The sequence below is a fragment of the Rhodnius prolixus genome, unplaced genomic scaffold, assembly GCF_049639745.1.
Source record: "Rhodnius prolixus isolate KJV_2025 unplaced genomic scaffold, Rpr scaffold_2, whole genome shotgun sequence".
NCBI classification, from domain to species: Eukaryota; Metazoa; Arthropoda; class Insecta; order Hemiptera; family Reduviidae; genus Rhodnius; species Rhodnius prolixus.
Genome location: NW_027411592.1, coordinates 61,469,754 through 61,496,670, shown reverse-complemented (window position 1 = coordinate 61,496,670; position 26,917 = coordinate 61,469,754). Strand labels below are relative to the sequence as shown.

General features: G+C 36.7%; 2 protein-coding genes across 4 annotated transcripts in view; one reads left to right on the top strand and one right to left on the bottom strand.

The window, feature by feature from the left end:
* The window catches only part of LOC141450103 (uncharacterized), a 276,891-nt gene that overhangs the window by 201,173 nt on the left and 48,801 nt on the right, over window positions 1-26,917 (bottom strand). The window contains exon 1 of one of the 3 annotated variants that reach the window (XM_074120169.1): window positions 20,671-21,068. The exons of the other annotated variants lie outside the window; for them this stretch is intronic. The gene's annotated coding sequence lies outside the window, so the exon portion shown is untranslated. Of the gene's footprint in view, window positions 1-20,670; window positions 21,069-26,917 lie in introns of those variants that run through there. 3 annotated transcript variants of the gene reach the window in all.
* Window positions 2-26,707, top strand: LOC141450004 (glucose dehydrogenase [FAD, quinone]-like). Its single transcript, XM_074119988.1, has 3 exons — window positions 2-70; window positions 25,861-26,017; window positions 26,514-26,707. Exons 1-3 carry the CDS (start codon window positions 2-4, stop codon window positions 26,690-26,692), a joined length of 405 nt encoding a protein of 134 aa, XP_073976089.1. The 3' UTR covers window positions 26,693-26,707.

Genomic DNA, 26,917 nt, shown 5'->3' with positions numbered 1-26,917 from the left:
AATGAGCCTTCAGCAGCAACAGCAGCAGCAGCAGCAGAAGAACAAGAATTTGCACAGCATTAACAAAGGAGTAACAAAATTATGGAGTTTACCCCCCCTCCCAAAAAGAACTTCTCCCACAGGAACTGATTGTTTATTTTTAAAGTCCCTTAGTGACAACCGGAGAAGGGATTCAATGCTAGAAGATCGTTAGCATCAATAAGACTGGATGTCGTTCTTAGCAGACGAGAGCTTATAGAAGGGACCCATGTCCTAAATCAGTACAGAGCATACATGTAGGGAAGACAAATGCCCTTAAACCTGTCATGTGCCACTGTACCCCGTGGGGGTCCAGGGTATTTGTCCCTTCCTCACCCCCACCCACACACAGTCTGTCCACATGTATATTGGGCAACTTCACTTGAATAACCCGCACAGAGCGACATGCGCGCCGTCTATAAATACACCATAGAACTAAACTAACTGGTTTAAATAAATTTATTTATTCCTTCCTTTCCCCCTCCCCGTTCTTTGTGAGCTTTAACCCTAAAGTTAGAACTTTTAAAAAGCTGTTCGTGAAGAGTATTAGTGCTACCTATTTTTAAAGTCAGTAAACACTAAATTAGTCGAGTAGCTTAAATTATTTCTCTAAAAATATTTAAGCTACTGTAAATTTAATCGTTGAAACAAATTTATTTGTGATCCGTTCTAAAAATAGTAAAATTCTTTAAATTATTTTACTTCCATTTTGTAATTTAATTTCTCGATGAAAATCTCTATTCACCTAATTGCATTTCCGGTTAAATACGAGGTGTGGCTATTAAATAACGAGACTGATGCTGCTACAGAAGAACTATGCATGAGAGCCAAATCCTAACGACCGACAGCTGTGCAGCGTAAAGCCTTTCTCTTTCGATTGCAGCGCCGCCTCACGTGTAAGAGGTGTTTAGTTTCGTTTTGCCGTGAAAAACATCGATACTACAAAACGTAGTAGAGCAACAAATTGTCGTGGTAATTTCACATCAAAACTGGGTAAAACCGCTACTGAAACTTATCTTTTATAAAAAGAAGTTTATGGCCTTTGAATGTTAATCACGTGCGCAAGTTTTTGAGTGGTTCAAGCGTTTCCAAGATTGCCGAGAAGACGTCGGAGATGATGTCCACCCGAGTCGCCATTCCACGTCCAAAACGGATAAAAATATCGATTATAATTAATCAACATCACTACCGGTGAAGTGCTTGCTCAACTCCGTGAAAGAATAAGGAAAAAAAAAACGACCCGATTTGTGGAAAGAACAAGTCACGGGGTTCTCCATCAAGACAACCGCGGCGCCGGCTCACACTGCATTGTCTGTCAAGAAGACGTTTCTAGCCAAGTACAACATCCCACCAGTTTTAGGCCAACCGGCCTTATTCGCCTGACCTGGCGGCTCCATGTGACTTTAGATCTGTTTCCCAAAGTCAAGTCTGCATTTTAAAAGGAACACGATTTCAGTCCGCTGTGAAGCTGTGAAAGAAAAAGCGGCACGCGTCATACAGGAGCTCACAGAAAAAAGACTTCCAGCACTATTTCGAACAATGGTAAATTCGCATGGAGCGTTGTAGGGATAGGGGAGTGGGTGTATATTGAAGATGATAATAACTAAATATGTACAAAATTTAAAATAAAATGTTTTACAGCATCAGTCTCGTTATTTAATAGCCACATTTCGTATTAGGAGGATAAGTCCATGTTTTACACTGATAAGCTATGTTAGGGAAAAAAGTCCTATCTCTACCACCTGTTTTGGGCTATAAGTATACTTATTCCCAGGTAAAACATAGCAGAACAACTCATATACATGGGATACCAAGTTTAATGAAAATCTTAGGAAGAGCCACTTCGAAAAATACTGAAAAACTTCCTGCGGAAAAAAAAGCGACAATTCCATTCGGGTTGAACTTTGGCCGTGAAAGCTTATGGTTGAAGGCGGATAACAGATTTTAGACTTCCTGCAATTTGCCGATTACACAATCCACAGGAAGTCATACAAAGACGAACTTACAAAGCACTTTGTTTGTTTGGGGGAGGAGGTGATTCAGGGAGTCCCTTAAACGTGAATATTTCCGGTGAAAACTGGAAATCGATATAACAAAATCAATACTTTCACTTATCTTAGTTTAAAGGCAATTGTAATTGGAAAACCGGAAGAGAGAAGGAAACTGAATCGTTGGGCCCCATGTGCTCAGGAAGTTCTATGAGGTGATATATACGTGTGCTGAGAATGTGTTTTTCCGGTTTGTGGGGACGAAAAAAAAAGATCGTTTTTTTATTTTTCACCGAGTGCAGCTGTATCATCGAGATGCAGCGCCACCTGGCGAATACAGCATCCCCAGTTTCCTGGAAGAGCCAATTTTCATTTACTCCTTCACACAGATCATCCCTTATCTCGCTCCACTCTCACCACTTGTGCCAACTATCCAGGAGCGAGAAAAAAAAAGTCCCTTCAGCAGATTTATCCCCTCCACTCCACAGGAAGTCTCTGCTACAAAAGTTCCTATTGCCAACCATGAACACAGACACAGGTCTGTGCATTTTATTTAACAAGTAATTTCCCCATGGACTGAGGTGGACACCCTGCGTAATCTCTACCGGCAGATTATTTCCCCATTTTTCCCTCTTGGAATAGCTTCCGTTCAGTTTTTTCTTTCTTTCTTTCTTTTCTTCTACTGTAGTAAGAGGAAGTATTGTAATCATGCAGATTTTTTTCACCGGAAATAGCCATTTTGAAGTTATATCCGTTCATCGACTATCTTGATTTTGGGGGAAGTTTTGTGGGTAAGAGGTCATTGTGGTAAAAAAGAGAATGAAATTGTTGATACACTTGCAAAGGAAGCCACCAATAGTGGGGAAATGGCTAATTTTAAATTACCACACACCGATATCAAGGGTATAATTGCAAAAGCAGCACTACAAAAATGGCAGACAGATTACAATAATGGTGATACAGGTAGATTCTATAAAACTATGGCAGATCAGTTACCTAGACAACCATGGTTTAAGGGAACTGTCACTAATAAATGGGTTGTTACGACAATAAGCAGGCTGAGAGCGAACCACGCGGTGTGCGGATCGTATCTACACAGGATCAACAAAAGGTCCTCTCCTCTTTGCGTAGATTGCAATGAGGAGGAAGATTTCAAACATGTAATAATGATATGTCCACGTTATGTGGTAGAAAGGAAACGAATGTTTGACGATATATACAGGTATTTAGATGCACCATTTCGCTACGAAGACATTATATTCTCCACCAACAGTTATGTGCTTAAGTCGATAGCAGAGCTAGCAATGAAATATGAATGTATTTAGAAGCTATAGCCGAATTAGAATGAATGGAACAAAATGCTTAGAGAAGGATTACGTGATTTTAATTTTGGTTAAGCGAGAAGGATGGCAGGAGCACAGAGTGCTGCTCCATCCATTAGCAGTAGTTTATGTAAATAGCGGTATATAATAGAATGATGAATGTGTGAAGCGAATGTATTTGTAGGTAAGAATGGAGAGTGAGTGATATTCTAGTGATAAGCACCTAGACGATGCTGGCTGTATGGCGGAAGCCAATGCCAAAAAAAGAAAACAAAAAAAAAATATTATTAACAATTATTAAAGGCGCCACGATAGCCGAGCGGTTAAGAGACTAGACCCACAATGCTAAGATGTACTGTTGGTTTCGTGGGTTCGATTACCCCGGTCTAGGCCTTGGTTTTTATTTAATGGTTAATATGAGAAATTTAGAGTAAAGTATGATAGGTAGACCCGCAAAGCTGATGTATTGTTGGTTTAGTGGGTTCGATTCCCGGTGTCTAGGCCTTGGATTTTATTTAATGGTTAATATGAGAAATTTATAGTAAAGTATGTTAGGCGGTTAAGAGACTAGACCCGCAATGCTAAGATGTATCGTTGGTTTAGTGGGTCCGATTCCCGCTGTTTAGGCGTTGGATTTTATTTAATGGTTAGTATGAGAAATTTATGGCAAAGTATGTTTGCTAATCACCACGATTCCTAATTTGGTAGTTGGACGTAAGGCCTGCCTGAAAAAATAGGCATTACTTTACTACAATTATTAATATTCTAAATTTTTATTTCACAAATTTTAAATACACAAATATACAGGTGAAATTTATTAAAAATTTATTTAGAAAATGCAAACATCACGTAAAACTTACACGTAGTATTAAAGTAGGGTTGGTTTATGAAATTACATCATGATGTTGATATTTAAGGACGTCACAGTTGTAGGTAATACATTTTGAATGTAGGTTTACATACATACGTCATGAATACATACCAACATATACGTAAATATATTCAAACTGGTTGACGATGAGGGGTGGAGGGGGTAGCCAGCAATTCATGCTCAGTACAAGTTTAATGCAAAGTTTATGCACAAAATGTTAAAGCTATTTTCCAGGAAATATATGTTTAATGAAGTGTCACTTCCGGTTATCCGATTTCACCAAAACTTCTTTTTTTTTTTGGCCGCATCCGCTAGAGGCACTTAAACGTAATATCAAATTTCGTATTAGCTTGTGCATTTCTGTGATAATGCTAACAACAGACCGATAGATAGTTAGACTGAAGTAACACGCATAAACGGAAAAAGATTGAATTGCCTGAAATCATTACTCTGTGATTTTATGATAACAAAAGTGTATTTCCGGGATGCTCATAAACTCTACGATGATGAAAAAAGTGAACTTCCGGTAGAAATTTTTTTTTAAAAAAATACGATATAAATTTGCGAATATCATTTTCATCATAGCTCCAGCCACGATTAAATATTTTTCTCCAGAAGTTGTTCCAGATTTAGTCCAGACTTCTCCATCGTCGGCAGAACCCAATTTATAATCGTTGATTGTCTCCAGCATCAAAATAACATCCTATAACGCTAACCACTCGACATGAATATTACGATGCATGGTTTTAACATTCATCGTTGGATATGTTGGTGGTATACGTCATCCTGTACTTAACGGAAATTTACTAGTTACGTGCTATGGATTGGGGAACATGAACCGAGCATGTTAATATGGTACAGCATTAAATTTATGGCCCAATAACTGCAGGCTGGTGCCGAAATTGCCATGGGGGGGGGGCTAAAAGTAAGAGGGACCCTTGAAGACCCCCCTCCGACTCAAAATTGAACCAATGTGTGCCGAGGGGGGGGGAATTATGACCAAAAAGCATTTTTGATGTTGGCAATTTTTGTAGCCACATAATCGTAACCAAATCTGCTTTCAACACACACACACGACTTCCGGTTACTTCTCAAGGTTCGAATTCATGGTATTCCATTTAAAATTATTTAAATAAAAGATATTATCAGGATTACAAAAGGCACGTGTTGCAACGGATAACCGATAACATCAGCGCTATTTTGTTCTATTTTTCACTCTTTCACTGTACACACGGAAATAACATTTTTTTTGGGAGGGTGGTTCAGGCAGCCTCAAAATTCATATTTCCGGTGCAAACTCCAAATTAGGGTCATGAGCCCATTTCCTCTTATCGACAGTGCAGTAATCTTGAATCATGTCACTCACAATAGTAAGATTTTATAAGAGAGAAATAAGTGTGATAAAGAGAAGTAGAAATTGTAATACGCCAACCGGAAACTGGCTTTCAAGAGCAGTTCAGAGTTCCTTTTTGACAGTACAGAGTGGAAGGAAGAAAAGTACGTATAGATCCTGAACTCTTATCACGCAGGATGAATATAAAAAAGCAATATGGCAGATAATAAAACGGGTAAAAAAAAAAAAATAAATAAAATTGATGGCGACTTGCGGGGGGGGGTGGGGTGAATTACGAGCAAAAAAGCGGAAGTTGCCAGAAAAAAGAAAAAATTTCCTCCGAAATATCTGAAAATGTATTTTAGGGATTTTTACGCAAACAATTGGCTGCCCCCCCACTCTATGCCCTTTCACAGAAGGGCTATAATAGCGTGGGCCCTATAAGTGGCCCTAAAAAGTAGGGGTGCCAACATTATTTCCTCTTTATTATCTTAACGGAAAAAGAAAAGGTATAATTTTTCTGTTCATTTTCGCGCTTACCTTTTAAGAGGAAACTGTTCGAGTTAACTTCCTGTGTTCTCGTAGGTTTGTGAGTGTGTGATTGTGGGAGAGGTGTGATCACAATAAATATAAATATGCATTTACAGACGAACTATTTTTTTTTTTTTTTAAAGTTAGGCGGTTAAGAGACTAGACCCACAATGCTAAGATGTATTGTTGGTCTAGTGGGTTCGATTCGCTTTGTCTAGACCTTGGATTTTATTTAATGGTTAATATGAGAAATTTATAGAAAAGAATGTTAGGCGGTTAAGAGACTAGACCCGCAATGCTAAGATGTATTTTGGTTTAGTGGGTTCGATTCCCGGTGTCTAGGCCTTGGATTTTATTTAATGGCTAAAATGAGAAATTTTGTAGTAAAGTATGTAAGGCGGTTAAGAGTCTAGACCCGCAATGCTAAGATGTATTGTTGGTTTAGTGGGTTCGATTACCGGTGTCTAGGCCATGGATTTTATTTAATGGTTAATATGAGAAATTTATAGAAAAGAATGTTAGGCGGTTAAGAGACTAGACCCGCAATGCTAAGATGTATTTTGGTTTAGTGGGTTCGATTCCCGGTGTCTAGGCCTTGGATTTTATTTAATGGCTAAAATGAGAAATTTTATAGTAAAGTATGTAAGGCGGTTAAGAGTCTAGACCCGCAATGCTAAGATGTATTGTTGGTTTAGTGGGTTCGATTACCGGTGTCTAGGCCATGGATTTTATTTAATGGTTAATATGAGTAATTTATAGAAAAGAATGTTAGGCGGTTAAGAGACTAGACCCGCAATGCTAAGATGTATTTTGGTTTAGTGGGTTCGATTCCCGGTGTCTAGGCCTTGGATTTTATTTAATGGCTAAAATGAGAAATTTTATAGTAAAGTATGTAAGGCGGTTAAGAGTCTAGACCCGCAATGCTAAGATGTATTGTTGGTTTAGTGGGTTCGATTACCGGTGTCTAGGCCATGGATTTTATTTAATGGTTAATATGAGAAATTTATAGTAAAGTATGTTGGCTAGTTGCCTCCGTCCACGACTCCTAATTTGGTAGTTGGACGTTAAGCCCCGTCTAAAAAAATAGACGATTACTTTACTTTACTTAATTTATGGATTTACCTTATATTTGGTATTATAACCTTCCCTCGCATTATACGCAACCCAAAGAAAAGACGCGCAGTAATTCATTTGGTTACCATTATAGTTATGAAGGTTACACTTGAGACATGGTTATGCTTTGACGTATCGTTGCACCGCCTTCTTGATTGAGTTGTAAGAAAGGAAGAAAAAAAAAAGAAGTTTTTATAATTAGTTTTTCCATGTTCCATTGAGATCATCTGGTCATTTATCCAAAAAAAAAAAAGAATGGTGTTCAAAGAACCATTAAAATTACCCACAGAAAACTTAATTAAAAAAAAGGAAAAACGAAAAGGAAAACAATACTTCCGCTTTTACTAGGGAAGAGAAAATAAATACAAGTTGCGAGAGTGGGGGAAAAACCATTCGAAGCAGGTTTTTTTTTTTGTATCCACCTGATAAAACTTCCACAGGTAGGCTTGTTAGAGAAGGGGGGAACAGGCAACAATCCTAAGCCTTTATGGAAATAGCATAGGTCTGAATGTCTGTATTAGGCTGAACGTGTTGGTTAGTAAAAGTGAGATAAAGGCAGCATTATTATAAAAGCACCTTTAAAAATACTGGAAGAGCTTTAAAAACAAAGTACGCAAAAAAAACACTAGAACTTTTTATTTTTTAGTTTTCTTTGTTTTTTTCATTTTTCTTTTCAATTTTTTTTTAATTAACTAAAAAACTTTTCCACCTTAATAGTAAAAGGAAAACTAGATTTAAAATGGGAGAAAGATAAAAGTAAAATTGTAAGAGCTCCTAACCTCTTCTAATGGTACTAGCACTTCATAGATATGGTGTTCGAGATAAGGCAACTACAGGCTGTAGTTAACTATAACGACGCAAAGAGGGCACCAGTGTTCCTTATTACTCTACCAACACAATGAAGCTCAACTAAACAATGGCGTAATAAAAGAAAAAGCTCGGACAGGGGTTTTTAATCATTCTTTTTCCTTTTCAGAGTTTAATTTTTCTTTTCATTCCTTTTCTTTTTTTTTTGGGTGTGTGTGTGTGTGTATGTGCAGCCAGGAAACACTACCAGAGGAACACACAGTGGACATCCGGTGATGATAAAAAGATTGAGCGAGGAGATCACCACCACTCTCTGCCGGAAGTCAGAGCACATGATCATTAAACATGAAGGGGGCTTTGATTAAGCGTTCTCTAAGTACTTTAGGGCTTGAGTAGATCATATATGTGCGTGCGTGTGTGAGTGCATGAAAAAGGAAATGGGTTAAAAAAAAAAGGTAGGCTAAGGAAGCTAAGTGGGTTTATCGTTGTCATTTAGTAGCTACAACAACTCGTGTTATTACACTCTTGCGATTAAGAAAGAAAGTATTGTAATCGTCTAGATTTTTGTAATTTTGAGTTTTTACTATTTTTTTTTAGGTTCCTTCGGAACTTTAAAAGTCGTAAAAAGATAAAGTAAAGTAATTGCCTATTTTTTTAGGCGGGGCTTAACGTCCAGGTCTAGTCTCCTAACCGCCTAACATACTTTACTATAAATTTCTCATATTAACCATTAAATAAAATCCAAGGTCTAAGACCGGGAATCGAACCCACTAAACCAACAATACATCTTAGCATTGCGGGACTAGTCTCTTAACCGCCTAACATATACTTTACTATAAATTCCTCATATTAACCATTAAATAAAAATCCAAGGCTTAGACACCAGAGGAATCGAACCCACTAAACCAACAATACATCTTAGCATTGCGGGTCTAGTCTCTTAACCGCTCGGCTACCGCGGCGCCTAACTTTAAAAGTAGTACTATTTTTTTGTTTTCACCGTAACTATGGCTTCCAATTCCCATTCCAGTTCAAATTGATTTTTAATCTTCCTGGAAAAAAAAACAAAACAATTCCTTCAAATAAAAGTTGTATTCCTACAAATATGCGACTACTTCGCTAAGTTTATTTAAAGGAAACGGGGGAAAAAAAACGTTAGAACCTCTTTTTTGGATAAAATCTTGACAAAAACGGACAAATCAACAGTACTTCCGGTGGATCTATTTTATCTCCATTGAATGCAAACTCTCCAATCCCAGAGTTCCTATAACTACAATTAAATGCTCCATACAATCCACATGGATCTAACCATTCCGTAAGTATCCAACTCTAACCCAAATCCCGCTGTACTAATTTTATCCATTAATCCTCACCCCGTTTTCCAGAACATTCCCATCCAACTCTCCTCGAAGAGTTAGTACTTCCACACACCCTCAAAATAAAAAAGGATTCAGGGATCACCGCAAAAAAAAAAAAAAAGTTTATTTCCACTAGTTGCTGTTACCTCAAACTTCCCCACAGTAAAAATGGGAAATCAGATCATGATGGGCTTACTTATGGCCACATCCCCCATCACTCCCCCCTCCATAGCCTCATCATTTCTTGGGGCGTGATAAAAAAATAATAAGCTAGGCTAAGGGAAGGGATTAGCAATGCGGTTAGCGTACTGGGCTCCCACGTAGAGGTCCCGGGTTCGAATCCAGCTGCTGACCCTTATATTTTTTGTTCTCTTCCTAGGAGCTTCTTACAGCTCACTGTCCGGTGATGGACGAGAGAACACTGTCCGGAGGCCGGCAGCATACTGAAAAATGCTCCGGGCGCCAATAACCTTAGACGATGACGCGCCTTAAATCATTAAAAAAAATAATAATAATATAAAATAAGCTATGCAAGATTGTTACTATTGTGGTGCTATCTTAGTTTTGTAACAACATAATTTTACTAGTGGTAGTTGAAAAAAAAGGTTGAGAGTGTAATCTGAAGAACTAGGAAATAATGTTAAAGGGAAATATGAAACGATCCAAGTGCTTTCCATTAACAATAACAATGGCGCAGTAAGCCGAGTGAGCCACTACATGGGCAATACAATGCATTCAAAACAAAACAATAAAATCAAAACACAATAAGCTTTTAGAAAATGTATATTTATGCGGAGAATACTATAAGTGGCCGAATAGAAGCGCATGCGCCACAGAGTTGTGTATATGAATGTGCGCGGACGGTATGACCTAGGCAGGGACAGAGGTAACGACCCAGAGTATGACCCTAGGGTCTCAAAACTCACACACATACACAAACACCTTCCATTGTATTCTCCTCAACAAGTTTACAAAATAGCCAACCAAGCTTAATTCTATCCACAAATATGTACAATACAATCGCTGTTTGTGTTTTTGCTAACGTCATAACAATGACGACATCGCTAGCTGGTAGCGAATGTAAACACTGATAATTAACAAAAATTAACAACTATTTTCAACCTTCCCCTTCTTTCTCTTTTGTTTTTTTTTTTTTTGTAAGAGAAAGTGCAAGTTATCAAATGAGTAAGAGAAAGGAATCACAATTAAGTCTACCAAATGAGTAAGAGAAATAAAAGAAAGAGAATAACAATTGAGTCTAACTAATGAATAAGAGAAAGGATTAACAAATGAGTCTAAAAATGAGTAAGAGAATGGAATAACAAATGGAGTAAGAGAAAGGGATAGTAAATGAGTAAGGGTAAGGAATAACAAATGAGTAAGAGAAAGTTCTAACAAATGAGTAAGAGAAAGGAATAATGAGAAATGAGTAAGAGTAAGTACAAATATCTCGTTGAAGCCCTCCAAATCCTTATAATATAAATCTAATTTTTCATAAAAGCAAATATTTACAATATGCTCTTTAGTAGAGTGAAAGAGTTTTTCCCATTGAAAACGGAGAAAAATGGAGAAAATTGAATCTCATGAACAGACTATTCAGCCTTTCTTATATACAAAGCAGGCGATCAGCAAAAGAATATGGTGCCATGTGTGGGAAATGTGGCCAGGAAAATGTAGAGAGTTTTCAAAATGAGATTTCATCTTGCCCCCCTTCGCTCCATAGTTTGTGCTGATATTTTCCACGTATAGTTATGTATTTATGGTCGGCCATTTTGTGGAGGGGGGAAAGAATTACTATCTGCTTTTGTAGTAGTTTATGTTTACAAATAAATATGCATAATATGTGTGGGTTGGTTTTGAGCAATAGGTTTAGCCTAGGTGTGCATACAATGGCAGATCTAGAAAATATGATGCTGGAAGTGCCATCATTAAGATAGAGGGAGGGATTTTGGAGGATGGTCAGCTGGACCATTTACTATTAATACGTATAAGGGTAAAATATTATTGTTGATGGTGAGAATTAATATGGATCAAATATTTCGTGTTTGAGGGAATATTAATGAGTTCGAATCTTGAGGTTAGTAGTACAGGAAGTCGTTATTTTTTTTTTTTTTGAAATTAATAAATTTTGTGACAGGAAACACAGATGCGTAACAAAATAAGCAAAAGTATATCGCGCAGAACATATGTGAATATCATCGTAATTACCGGAAGTGAAGAAAAATTTTAGACTTTTGTGTGTACTTATTAAAAGAGGCCCATAACCGGCCCACACCTATGCTCCCATAATTTAGCATATAAAGTTCTACTTTGGGGGGGGGGGGGGAACAGTTTCTAAAAGTTTAAACTCTGTGTGCGATATCATTAAAAGGCGTATGAACTCTTATGTTTTATGTGCTCCTAATATGTAAAGTAGAAAAGATAGATAACAAGGCTTTGATATGTGACAGGAGTTTAGTTTAAACAGAGATAAGCGAGTAATTGTGTGACAGAGGATAAAAGGTGGAATTTGTTGAATTCATCTTGAATTTGTGTATACTTATTTTTTGTTATACACAATATATCGTTGATTTTACCTGCCATAGCATGTTTTATTGTATCCCTGACCGGGTTTCAGAGTTTCATCTTGAATTTGTACATACTTATTTTTTGTTATACACAATATATCGTTGATTTTACCTGCCATAGCATGTTTTATTGTATCCCTGACCGGGTTTCAGAGTTTCATCTTGAATTTGTGCATACTTATTTTTTGTTATACACAATATATCGTTGATTTTACCTGCCATAGCATGTTTTATTGTATCCCTGACCGGGTTTCAGAGTTTCATGCATCATCAGAGGTGGCTTAATCAGTTTAGTGTGGAGATTTCAACTTCATGCTGGTTCAGCAAGTATAGTTCGTAATGGACACGGAAATCTCTACCCCTAATCTACCTCTGATAATGGACGAAAATAAGAAAAAAAAAACGCATACTACTACGGATCAAGCTACGGATAAAGCTCGATTTATCTGACTGCCGAAAAGCTTGTACAAGTCCAAGTGTTACGAGTGCTTTTTTATAGTTGCCTCATACTGAAATTCAAAACACCACATTTCCGTTAAAAAAAAAAAAAAAAACTCAATTTAGAAAATTGTTCATGACTACATCACTTCCGTTTTAGAGTAAAATAAGAGTAAAGAAACTAGAAAGAAAAGCGACGCGCATATGAGCTGGAAAGTGCCACTCTCTCTCTTTCACAGAATTTCCCTCAGGAACTCCATCAAGAGGGATAGGTACCACGTACTTAAGGGCCACATGTGACCCTACAGCCCTTTAAACATATGTGCCTCAGGTCTATGTGGGTGTAAGTGAACATGCCAGCCACGTTATTCTCTGTTTTAGATCTTCCTGCAGTACACTCGTACTCATATAATCTACTCTATTTTTTTTTTTTTTTTTTTTTAACTTTCTGTTTTCCGATCCGTGCATGCTTTTTCTCTCCACGCACAATAAATAAAGAAAATTATTTTCACGACTTTTCACCGAATACTTTTCACTATGTTCGGCCTTTTTTCACCCTCAACAATTTCTCTCTTTTTCCGCTAATATTTTATTACGAACAAACAAACATGTGCGCACTCTTTTGACTAACAGAGTAACAGTAATCCTAAAGGATCCAACTTATAGATTTTACGTTAAATTTACGTCAATTTTTATTTTCTCCATTTCCTGTAAGAAGTGAATCAAGATCGTAACAAATTATCAGAATTGAATTTTCACCGAAAGTACAGTTTCCGGTGTGAACTCAAAATAGGAATTTTTAAAATGAAACACAAAATTCTTTCTCCTTACCTAAAAGTGAAAAAACGCAAAAATTTGGAAAATTCAATTTATTAAAGTCGCACTTCTGGTTCAAGGAAAAACCTTTAGAAATTGTCGAGCGGTTAAGAGATTAGACCCGCATTGCTAAGCTGTATTGTTGGTTTAGTGGGTTCGATTCCCTAGGTCTCTTGGCCTTGGATTTTATTTAATGGTTAATATGAGAAATTTACAGTAAAGTATGTTAGGCGTTTAAGAGACTAGAGCCGCAATGCTAAGATGTATTGTTGGTTTAGTGGGTTCGATTCCCCTGGTCTAGGCCTTGGATTTTATTTAATGGTTAATATGAGAAATTTATAGTAAAGTATGTTAGGCGTTTAAGAGACTAGACCCGCAATGCTAAGATGTATTGCTGTTTTAGTGGGATCGATTCACGGTGTCTAGTCCTTGGATTTTATTTAATGCTTAATGTGAGAAATTTACAGTAAAATATGTTAGGCGGTTAAGAGATTAGACTCGCATTGCTAAGCTGTATTGTTGGTTTAGTGGGTTCGATTCCCTAGATCTCTTGGCCTTGGATTTTATTTAATGTTTAATAACTAATTGGTAGTTGAACGTAAAGCCTGTCTGAAAAAATAGGCAATTACTTTTTGTGGAAAGCTATACCTAGTTTATGCGTTCTGTAACACACTCAAACGCCTAGAGAATCACTTTTCCCGATTTTACTGGAGCCCAAAACAAGAAGCTTGGATGAAAATTCCTGGGTGAGTTTAGTATTTCAACGCTGGAATTAGAAAATTAATGACTGATCTGAGAATGATTATAACTAGTGAACGGGTTCATATTACAGCAACCGTTAGAACTAGAATTAGTTGGAAATAACTAAGGTAACACAAAGTGCGGTTAGCTTATAATAATGTTAAAGCTTCCCTCGTCAAGTTGGCTAGTTCAAAGAAAGCGGCTGAAGGTAGGCACGGTAAATCTATTGTGCGGAATATTGCAAAAGGGTGGAAAACAATTTGCATTAGGACAAATTTTTAGTCAATATCAAATTAAACTGTACAATAATCCATGACTAGAAAATAGAGGGTGCATAAAATCAATTATCAAATCAATAATAAAAAAATCATTAGAGGCTAAAAGTTCGCATAGATTTCATTGGCCACATGGGAATTTTTGATTAGAGATAGTTTGCATACATCTGATCTATAATTATTAACGAGACGCCACGGAAGCCGAGCGGTTAAGAGACTAGACCCGCAATGCTGAGATGTATTGTTGGTTTAATGGTTCGGTCCCTAGTGTCTAAGCCTTGGATTTTATTTAATGGTTAATAAAAGAAATTTGTGGTAAAGTATGTTAGGCGGTTAAAAGACTACACCCGCAATGCTGAGATGTATTGTTGGTTTAGTGGGTTCGATTCTCTGTGACTAGGCCTTGGATTTTATTTAATGGTTAATATGAGAAATTTATATTAAAGTATGTTTGCTAGTCGCCTCCGTCTAAGACAACTAATTTGGTAGTTGGACGTAAAGTTTGCCTGAAAAAATAGGCATTACTTTACTTTACTAATCATTAACGAATTCCCAACGTATGACTTCATTTCTGAACAAAAATTAATTTGGAGTTATAACTTCAAATTAAGAAAACAAAACAAAAATGGGAAGATGAGTCAAAAATAGATATTGAAGATACAAAACAATAAATAAATAAATAAACAAAAAGATCGGAATTTACATTAGCATGAGCGTAAAGGTCGTTGCCAAGGCTGTTTAGCTTAACAGCGAACATATATACATAGCAACCGGCTGAAGAAGGCACTTGCCACCAGTATGGCGGCCCTACAAGAAAGCGACCTCTAGTGCAGGCTTGAGCGCGATGACCTTACTCCTTGTCACGCCGGTCCGACAAGCTCAACTCCGCAGGCTAACCCCGGAGAGTATGTGTATGGCCAATTCCTCTCTTACTCAGCTGTATGTCGGCCCTGATCTATCGTCTTTCTTTTTCTCACATCTCTTTACATGTGGGAATCGTGTACACGCATGCACTCTTTTATACAACACATGCATGTGTATATGTATATATACATTAAATCAGGGTTTGATTCCTTATTTTTATTTCACTAGCTATTATTTTGTAATGTCTTCAACAGTGCTGGTTTCAAGATTACTTCTGTTGTTCTAACCATGTTCATGATCTTCGTAAAGACCCATCGGATGTTTCTTTAATCTTCCGCCTATTCTCGTGTTTGCGCCTAACCGTCTTGGAATTTTTTTTTTTTTATTTAAGAATAACTTAGAAAAACACTGACCACTCGCTTACATATTAGATTTATAGCGTCCAGTTGTGACTCCACAGTAAGGAATTCACACGTTAGTTCCCAAAATTGGGGTAGGCGCACTGTAATGTGTATGAGTTTTTGGTTGATGAGCTTGAGCTTGCCTATGGTTTCGCTAAATCCAAGTAGCCGAATGTTTGACGCGACATATACAGGTATTTAGATGCACCATTTCGCTACGAAGACATAATATTCTCCAGCAACATCTATGTGCTTTAAATCTATAGCAGAGCTAGCAATGAATTATGAATGTATTTAAAAGTTATAGAATGAATGTAAGAAAATGATTAGAGAAGGATTAGGGTGATTTTAATTTCGGTTAAGCTATAAGGATGGCAGGAATATAGGAGTACTGATCCGTCCATTAGTTGAGTAAGTTTGTATGTAAATAGTTTAGTATATAGTAGAGGGATGAATGTGTGAAGCAAATGTATTTATAAGTAAGAATGGAGAGTGAGTGATATTCTAGTGATAAGCGCCTAGACGTTGCTGGCGGTATGGCGGAAGCCAATGCCAAAAAAAAGGCAACAAAAAGAAAAAAAAGTAGCCTGCACATATCTACCAACTCAGCAACCCTCTCTCTATACGAATGCTAAGAATGTAAGCGTTGTTAGGCTGGGATACCCGGCAGGGACGCCCCCTGAAGAAGTGGCTAGCGGAGTGGGAGGGAGGTATTAGTAGATGTACTACTCTAAAATCAATCTTTACTGGAAAATTCTTTCTAATACATTTTCTTGAACTTGGTATTTTTAAAAATGAAAAACTTTACATTAATTTGGAAAAGCGCCTTTTCCAGAAAAGCCTAGGAAACCCCTTCCCAGGGACTTCAATTATTTAGACTTCTTTTTAAAAAAAACTTATTCAGAAACAAAAAATAGTCTCAGTTCCGTAAATATTTAATTTCTGTGTGAAGTTTAGAGACCCAAAAAAATCTAATCTGGTTACGAGACGATATTCAATGATTTCGACTGTTTTATTTTCTGTCTCCGATCGATTTCGGAGTTTCAGCCATCATCAGAGGTTGATAAAACAGTCTGGTGTTGGGGGATTTGACTTCAAATATGTTTCCGTTGCACACTAATAGTTAGTTGCACCAAAAACTTAGTTGACTGGTCTCTCCCTCCATACACACATACACATATATACACACAAATTTGTTTAGACCATTTTTTCGTAATAAAAGAGTATTTCCGGGTAAAAAAAAAAAATTATAAAATTCTGCACAATTCCAATAAAAAGTACTAAAATCAAAGCTACAGACGGACAGACAAATTGTAACAGCTGTAAATAAAAGTAATTGTTAAAAAAAAAGAAAAAAAAAGTACATCCGGTACGAAAGGAAAAAAAGTAGACGGAGATATTTAGACGGCAGATAGTGGAGGAAGCAACTGGGGGACAATTCAATCAGATACCTGACTTCCTTCTGCAGTACCATCCACTTATCAAATATTTACATAATCCTGGAGCAGACGGAAAGCCGAGGGTGGCACCACCACCACCAACACGACGGAAGGAAATTCAACAGGCAACAGGAAACTCTGTCCAACCAACCACAATCCAAAGATGAAAGACATAGACAGGAACACTGTTAGAAATATCAGTACAGCCAACCTAAATAAATTTCTATTTTAGAATTTTTTTCTAAATTCAATTGTTTTTTTTTTCTGCTCCTTCGCTAGATAAATCTTCCAAATTGTTAGATCTTAATAATTTTTGTTAGAATTTTTTTGAAGAATTTAAAAATAAATAAACAGAAAATTGTACTCAAACGACATTCTTTTTGAAAGAATTGTACTTGAAACATTGAAGGCGCCACAGATAGCCGAGCGGTTAAGAGACTAGGACCCGCAATGCTAAGATGTATTGTTGGTTTAGTGGGTTCGATTCCCTCGGTCTCTGGGCCTTGGATTTTTATTTAATGGTTAATATGAGAAATTTATAGTAAAGTATGTTAGGCGGCTAAGAGACTAGACCCGCAATGCTAAGATGTATTGTTGGTTTAGGGGGTTCGATTTCCCCGGTCTCTAGGCCTTAGATTTTATTTAATGGTTAATTAGAGAAATTTATAGTAAAATATGTTAGGCGGATAAGAGACTAGACCCGCAATACTAAGATGTATTGTTGGTTTAGTGGGTTCGATTTCCCCGGTCTCTAGGCCTTAGATTTTATTTAATGGTTAATATTAGAAATTTATAGTAAAGTATGTTTGTTAGTCGCCTCCGTCCACGACACCTAATTGGTTGTTGTACGTAAAGCCCGTCTGAAAAAATAGGCATTGCTTTGCTTACTTACTTAACTACTACTTATTGAAACATTGTGCGAAAAAAAAAATCGAAAAAATAAATCTATTATCGTGAAAATCGTTTGTATTATTTTTATTTAAAAATTTTGCTTACAATACACTGAACTCCTATTAATATTATGCAGGCAATGAGACCCGTACATTACACTTAATTGACACTTAGTAAAGCTTGACTTCCGCCCTGTCGCAGAACTTCATTAAGCAATGTGCAAATGAGCGTATAAAGTTGAAAGAAGATCGTGAAGCAATATCAGTGTGGTTGAGAGGGGGGGAAGAATCTGTAAAATCGATTCGTGTGTGTGTGTGTGTGTGTGTGTGTGTGTGTGTGTGTGTGTATGTATGTAAAAGCTTATTACAATGAAATCAATGCTGTAATAATAAATATAAACTTTTCTTGAATTTTCCGACATATTTTTCCTCTTTTTTTTTTTGCAAAAACGCGGTCACTAATTCGGAAAAACAATTTTTCAGTTTCAGAGATCTACGGAACGGATATTTCCGGGTGAAAACTCAAAACCGGAAGTTTGCATAATTACAATAAATGAGAGGAAACAAAAAAAATTATAAAATTTTCAGGTTTCTATTGTGAAATTATGAGCACGTACCTAAAAAAATAAATATATGCGGTTACCATATTCTGGAATCCAGCATTTACAATGGTTTTCCTCCTTCAAAGGGGACAGGTTGTGCATAATAAATTAGGGTGTGGACAATCAGGACTGGAACACTCTGGAATTTTTTTTTTTTTTTTTTACTACAAAACAAAAAATCTGGACTGACAGACTGGCAATTGTGGTGCAAAAATACATAGGGTGTGCAGTTTTAGAGGAATTCTATATTTTAAGAATTATTTAAACATACTGGTGTAGTTTGTAGCTAAATTTTTGGTGGAAATTTGGTAGATTGAAGGTTGTTATTGAAGGCGCCACCGATACCCGAGCGGTTAAGAGACTAGACCCGCAATGCTAAGATGTATTGTTGGTTTAGTGGGTTCGATTCCCTCGGTCTAGCCTTGGATTTTATTTAATGGTTAATATGAGAAATTTACAGTAAAGTATGTTAGGCGGTTAAGAGACTAGACCCGCAATGCTAAGATGTATTGTTGGTTTAGTGGGTTCGATTCCCCCGGTCTAGCCTTGGATTTTATTTAATGGTTAATATGAGAAATTTATAGTAAAGTATGTTAGGCGGTTAAGAGAGTAGACCCGCAATGCTAAGATGTATTGTTGGTTTAGTGGGTTCGATTCCCCCGGTCTAGCCTTGGATTTTATTTAATGGTTAATATGAGAAATTTATAGTAAAGTATGTTAGGCGGTTAAGAGAGTAGACCCGCAATGCTAAGATGTATTGTTGGTTTAGTGGGTTCGATTCCCCCGGTCTAAGCCATGGATTTTATTTAATGGTTAATATGAGAAATTTAATAGTAAAGTATGTTAGGCGGTTAAGAGACTAGACCCGCAATGCTAAGATGTATTGTTGGTTTAGTGGGTTCGATTCCCCCGGTCTAGGCCATGGTTTTCTTTATTTAATGGTTAATATGAGAAATTTAATAGTAAAGTATGTTAGGCGGAACAATATCAACGGAATAAATATTATTTATTGAGAAAAGTCGTAGGAACCGTATTTGAGAAGAAAACTCACATAAATGAAAACAAAAATACAAAAAAAAAAAGAAAAAAATGTGGAACAATTTTCCCAAAAAAGAAAAGTGCCCCACAACAAACACTCGTCAGTCTATTTAGTAAAAATAGCACTTCCGGTTCACTGATTTCCGCTAAAAGCTTTTCAAACAAAAAAGCTTTTGGAATTTTAAACGCAAAAAAAGTGAACCAAGTTTTGAGCTTTCTAAAGCACACATAAACTACACTATGCGCTTAAAATTTATTCCTTTTCTTTCATAATCTGAGTTCCGGTAATATAAAAATACGTGTTTCCTGTGTGTGTAGTAAAATTAAGAAAAAATTTTGTGACACATAAAATTTGATTTTACTTAAGAGAAAATGGAAAAATCATTTATTCTGAATAAAAAAAAAAAAAAAAAAAAAAGCTGGAGCGAAAGAGAAAAGCACTTGATTTTCCCAAAATTGTGAATTTTTACTAAAATATTCATTTCCTGCTATATTATTTTTAGTGATAAAGAGAAAAAGAAACTTAAATGATACTTTTAGTGGGAAACTTAACCCAATCACTGCCCCTAGAAATGCGTTCTAATATTTCTGGGAAATTTTTTGGACCTAAAATGTGTGGCCTAAAAGTTTATTGGAAAAGCATTTTGCGGGGAAAAAAGAAAAACGTGAAAAATCAAATTTCGGAAAAATGGTATTTCCGACAGGCTGAGTTTTATCTGAAAACTTATTACGTATGATGTATGACATTGAGTGAAATTTTTATCAAATTTCTGATAATTCCCCCCACCCCAAAATAAATAAATAATAATAAACTTTGTTTTATTTTTGTTTATTCGAACTCATGGTATCACCAAAAAAAAAAACAACAAAAAAGTTAATTTCCGGTGAAAAAATTCAAAAATTTTAAAATTCCACCGGAACTTAATAGCTTTTCTTGTTTCGTAATCACAGGAAAAAGGAAACATTTTAAAATACATTTGTTATATATTACAATAATTAGTTCTTTATCTTGACAAAAAAGACGTACCCTTAAATTGTTTTATACATATATATATGGCATATAAAAGGCCAGAGGGTTAAGAGTTCGCATGTTGCATGACACAGGGCACGCCTTACACCTGCCGCGGGTGTCATACAACTTAGATAAGTGATAGGATTCTTAATGAAGCATAATATTGTGTTGTTTTTTTTTAATTGGTTAACTAAAATTAGGATAGTGAATTAAATTAATAAATAAATTAAAAAAATAAATACCAACCTTTAAATATTTTCCTTGTCCTTAATAAATAATTTATAAAAATTGGTCCTTTTCTTTATTATTTTTTGAGAGACCTCTGACCTCTGACCTCCCTAGATCAAATCAAATAAAGAAAACAGTCGAACTACGCAAGCTAGATTCAAATTTCCGGTGAAGTAAGCGTCCGAATTATTTTTATTTATTTATTTATTAATAAAAAAGAAGATGTCTAGCCCTAAAAAGGTTTTGCGTCTATTAAAAGTTTTTTTTGTATTTTAAAAATTTTTCCAAGAAATGAGTTCAAAAAATAAAAAATAAAAATACGTAACGTTCTACAACCAAATACCGGGTGTACTATCGATCTGACCGAACCGGCGGGTACAGTGTAGCACAAACTCCAGTATAACCAAGGGGGTAAAGGATGGGGGCAAAGTGGTGTACAGTAGAGGAGGTCTCCCCCCCCAACTGAAATATTTTTTGGAGGGATAGGCCCGGGGAAGGATTGGGGTGATAAAGAGAGTGTGATAGAATGAGGGGTTGCTTGGTTGCGCAATGATCTGGTGCGCATCCCATAGTTTAGGTGGGTGTGGGAGAGTGTGACGCTGCGAGAGCCTGTTCTGAGTGCGAGAGAGATAGAGGGAGCGAGTGAGCGAGAAAGGAGGAGGAGAGATCTGCGAGACATGAGATGGCAACGAGAGAGAGGAGGTGGCAGAGTTGATCGTTTTCCCCCTCCACCACTACTGTCATCTCTAGTTAGCTGAAGAACGTTGTTGATGATGTAGCCATCCACCTCCGCAGCTGCCAGCGGCCCGTTTCGTAATTCCGTCCATAGGATACGCTAGTGTTGTGTTGCTTAGCCGCCAAAAAATGCATCCATGTGTGCAGTGCAGTGCGATGCTTACTGCAAAGGGTGGTACGACAAACAATGATGATTACTCCCCGTCTTTTGGGTTCATTGGATTTATTAAATCAGCTTATCCAAGATTTGCAGGGGATAACAAAGCCTACAAAGAGTTAGGCGGACTAATTTATACAAAGTTTCGAAAATATTCAATATTACGGTCCATACAAGTGAAGCAATCTTCTGCCATTAATTAATTGTAATCAGAACATAATTATTACTTCTCAACAATGCAATAATTAAAAAAATAAATAAAAATAAAATAAAAAAGACTAAATGGAGCGGAAACTCCTTTCTTAGTTCAAACATCGCTCACAAGATGGAGAAGTGGTAATCATTTCCTTATACAGTATGGAATGTAGGATAGCGGTAAGGTGGTTGTCTCACAACAAACACTAACAAGAGAAGCAAAAATAAATAACGCTCACAATAACATCTGTTCAACTATATCAACTAGGCTGTTGCTACCGGAAGAAAGAATCTTGCTTTCTTCACCACTTCTGCGGAAATATTTTTTTTTTTTTTTAAAAAAAAGTATTCAATAAAAACTTGTTGCTTCCGCATATCTCTCGCAGCATTATTTAGCTCCGCTTTATGTCTACATCCGGTGTGGAAGGGCTGCAGCTGTGGCAATTTGACTTAGAGGTTCCAGCTCTTATCAGTTTCGTACAGGGGAGCTTACAAGCTGGGAACAGATTCGTTTTCTGGATTTGTTCTCTGGAAGATCTGGAACGCGGATGCCACTAGAGTGGTCTAGCGACTCTTTGTGGTACCACTTGCAGTACCTGAGATATAAGGAAGGGGAATTTTAGTCAGTGGGCTAAATTGAAATTTGACCTTTTGTTAAGCCTCAATAAGCTCAAGCCTTTCTAGACGGAGCCCAGTCACAGCAATACCATCTTTTCTTCGATATCTTAAGTCGTAGAATTAATAAAATTCTTCTCGATTAGCCAGCCGGCCTTTACAAGCTACTTATAGATAGATCGATTCTAGTAGGGCGGCCTTAAAGGCCTACGCGACCCCAATGGATCTATTGTGGCTCCCTTCAAACAAGTCCTCTTAATCAGACTCCTGATTCTGGAGAGCGACTCTTGGGTAGAGCTCTCCTGTCAATTCGATAATTGATTTTTGATCGATGTTTAATCGATGTGTGTCGAGAATAGAAGAGTAAGTAACACTTTCACAACTTGATTACATAATTATTTTCATTTTTATAACGTTTTTAAAATATATATATATTTTTTTTGTTCACACATGTTTGACACCATCACAATACTTAAAAAGGAAGTAGGTATATATATTTATATACATATTTTTGTATTCATTTTTCCTCTATTGCTTTTTTGTAACGCCTTTTAATGTCCGATAATGATAGACACGTGCTTGATATTTCCTTGATTGTTAGTTCGGTGCAATTTCAGCTAACCTACGGTGAATAAACTTGCTCACAGACGATGATCTACATATCGGATGTGCTAGCTTTACAGACAAAACTATACGATATCAGATTCGATTGGAATTTTACAACAGTAAAACAGAATGCGTGCTTAAGTACGAGACTTGTCTATTACGGGAAATATGAAAATGGGGGGGAACAGAGGAAGGAGAAAAAACCCAGTAAATAGGGTTTAATGGATTCCGAACGCGGACATCTCCCGGGTTCGAATCCAGTTGCTGCTGGCACTTATATTTGTTTTTTTTTCGTCCCAGGAGCTTCTTACAACTCACTCTGCGAGATTAGTTGACACATATTAATTCACAACAACATTATAGTTCGTAAAACCGTACATTAAACTGAAATGTAGCCTCACAGAGAAGCCTAACCCAACCAATACGAAGTTTACAGTATAGCCTAGAAGCCATTTACGGGAAAGTGGTCTATCCTTTGAGTAAAGCCTTAGACAGAGGGAATTGAACCCACTAAACCAACAATACAACTTAGCATTGCGGGTCTAGTCTCTTAACCTCCTAACATACTTTACTTATAAATTTCTCATATTAACCATTAAATAAAATCCAAAGCCTAAGACAGGGGAGTCGAACCCACTCACCAACAATACATCTTAGCATTATAGGTCTCGCCTCTAACCGCTCGGCTACCATGGCGTGAAGAATTTCAAGGATTCTGTCTGATGGGTTGAAATTGAAGGGGAATTGTATTCTCTGGAGATTGGAACGTTTGCATGAACCTCCAGGTTCTATTTCTTACTTCCTGTTCATTGAGAGACAGGATCTATCGATAAAGCAGTCTTTTAAATAGTCGATAATGACTATTGTTTTTTTTTTCACAATTGTAACTTAAGTAATAACCACTCATTCTGACATTTTGCTCTTTATCAAAGAGAACATTTAGCAGATATGTCGGAATTGGAGCGATATCGACTACAACAGAAATTGTTATTTTAAATTGTAATTTCAAATTAACTACAGTAATAGCTAGAATATTAACTAATTTTTGTCACTTAATTAATATAATAACTAGTTATACGTAAACTACTCAACACCGTTCTAATTTTAGTATATGTGTACGTATTTGTTAAACGATCACATTTGAAGACGACCATAATTTGAACATCTAAACCACCTTCTCAACAATGGTAAGTAGAATTCTATTTAGATTTATCACCAGTCCTCTTACTATTCAAGGTTAGCGGAAGTAAAGCAATCATGTCAAATTTTCGATCTCGAATTTTCTGCGGAAGTAATGGAAGATGGAATATGGTACGATTTCTGTGTACGGTTAGATAGATAGATTAGATTAGACTAGAGCGGCCTCAAGGCCTACGCCACTGCGACACCTTTGGATCTATTGTGGCTTCCCTCACTCTAAAAAGCTCACCCTCCAGACCTGTCCTGTTAATCAGACTTTTTTTTTGCTTTTTTTTTTGGCATTGGCTTCCGCCATACAGCCAGCATCGTCTAGGTGCTTATCACTAGAATATCACTCACTCTCCATTCTTACTTATAAAAATACACTCGCTTCACACATTCATCCCTCTACTACATACAAACTATTTACATACAAACTTACAACTAATGGATGGATCAGTACTCCTATATTCCTGCCATCCTTATAGCTTAACTGAAATAAATAATAACGTAATCCTTCTCTAATCATTTTCTTGCATTCATTCTAATTCGGCTATAACTTTTAAATACATTCATATTTCTTTGCTAGCTCTGCTATAGATTTAAGCACATAGTAGATGTTGCTGTAGATATTATGTCTTCGTAGCGAAATGGTGCATCTAAATACCTGTATATGTCGCGTCAAACATTCGTTTCCTTTCTCTACCACATAACGTGGACATATCATTATTATATTGGCTTGAAATCCTCCTCCTCGATTGCAATCTACGCAAAGAGGAGAGGACCTTTTGTTGATCCTGTGAAGATATGATCCGCACACAGCGTGGTTCGCTCTCAACCTGCTTATTGTCGTAACAACCCATTTATTAGTGATAGTTCCCTTAAACCATGGTTGTCTAGGTAACTGATCTGCCATAGTTTTATCAGACTCCTAATGCTGGAGAACGATTCTTGGGTAAAGCTCATCAGGCCTTGGTTTTTTTTCCTCCCCGAGAAGTAACATCCTTAGCCAGGCAATCTCCTCTGACACAACACGTCCAGAGGGCCGTTTCCTCCTTCTCCTCCTCCTCCTCCTGACAGGAACCAACAAAAGACTATCATTTTCCTAGCCCATGCAATGCATGTATTTTCTGAGCCTGCATTGGCCAGTTAATAGGCCTACAATCTCCCTTATAGCCCCACGGCCTTGATGGATTAATTCTGCAGTCAGCCTCTATGTACGGTAACACCAATTCCAGTCCCCTTAGTTCCACAGTTTCCAGGAGAATTTCCATTTATAAATAATTTCAAATTACAATCATGAATGCAATTAGCGGATGGCACAGATTTTACACACCTTGTAATGTGTGAACTCCAAAGTAATAATTCATATTAAGATATTTGATTTACTGAATTATAATATAGGAAATCAACCAAAATGCCTACAGCATTATTATTTTTTTTTTTTTTTTTGGCGCATCAACAGCTGAGGTCATTAGCGCCCGGAGCTTTTTCCAGTGCACTGCCGGCCTCCGGACAGTGTTCTCTCGTTACAGATAACACTGTCCATCACCGGACAGTGAGCTGTAAGAAGCTCCTAGGAAGAGAAAATCTAAGGGTCGGCTGCTGGATTCGAACCCGGGACCTCCGCGTGGGAGTCCAGTACGCTAACCTCATAGCTAATCCCTTCCCTTATTATTATTATTATTTTTTAAATATATAAAACAAAATTTCCAAAACAGGTGAACTTTACTTCCTTCGTATGTACGTTGGCAACACTGCTAGAACAATATTTTCCAGAAGAACTCGATCCATCGCTTAAACCAATCGATTCTGCTGATTGCCTGGAATGTCGACAAATAAAATTCGATTTCATTATTGTTGGAGCCGGATCGGCAGGTAATTTATTATTAATCATTATTATTTCATTTTATCAGTAAAATATTTGTAAACATGATTCCAACTTGCCTCATATTGAACAACATCAACTAGATAGCTATTTCATACATAATCTAAGGGTCAACAGCTGGACTCGAACTCGGGATCTCCGCGTGGGAGTCCAGTACGCTAACCGCACTTCTATATTTGTTATTATTATTATTATTTCCATTTTATCAGTAAAATATTTCTAAACATAATTCCAACTTGTTTCTCCCCATATTGAACAACACCTTATCTTATTTCTTGCCCATTTAATAGCCAATTGCCGCATCACCCCCTTGGCCACCTCTTTTTAGATAATTGTAGATGATAAGAAGCACGATACGTGGAAAAAAAACCTGGTTTAAATTAATATATTCCCTGATAGTAATCAAATTAATGTAAACCTACAAAAAAAAAAAAAAAAAAAAAAATTGATGTAAATATAATTTTATAAAGCTATATTCATTTCCAGGTTGTGTACTAGCCAATCGATTATCAAGGAATGAAAATTGGAAAATTTTACTAATCGAAGCTGGAGGCGATGAAGATTTCATTTCAGATGTACCATTTTTACAACCGAATTTGTATAATACAAGATTTGACTGGAATTTTACAACTGCAACGCAACAGCGAGCATGCCAAAGTATTTAATAATTTCTTTTTTTTAAATAATAATAATTCCAGGATGATAATTTTTTCCGATTAAAAAAAAGATTAGAGGATGAAAGAGTAGACAAAGCACTAGATAAAGGTGACCAGAGGTTAAATTGGTGAGAAAAAAACAAGGATAGAAACTAAGTTTGTTCTTGCCCTGAGCAGTACGCTATTAACAGGTTTTAGTGCGCAGAGCTGGGTACGCTCGGTTGGCCAATCATC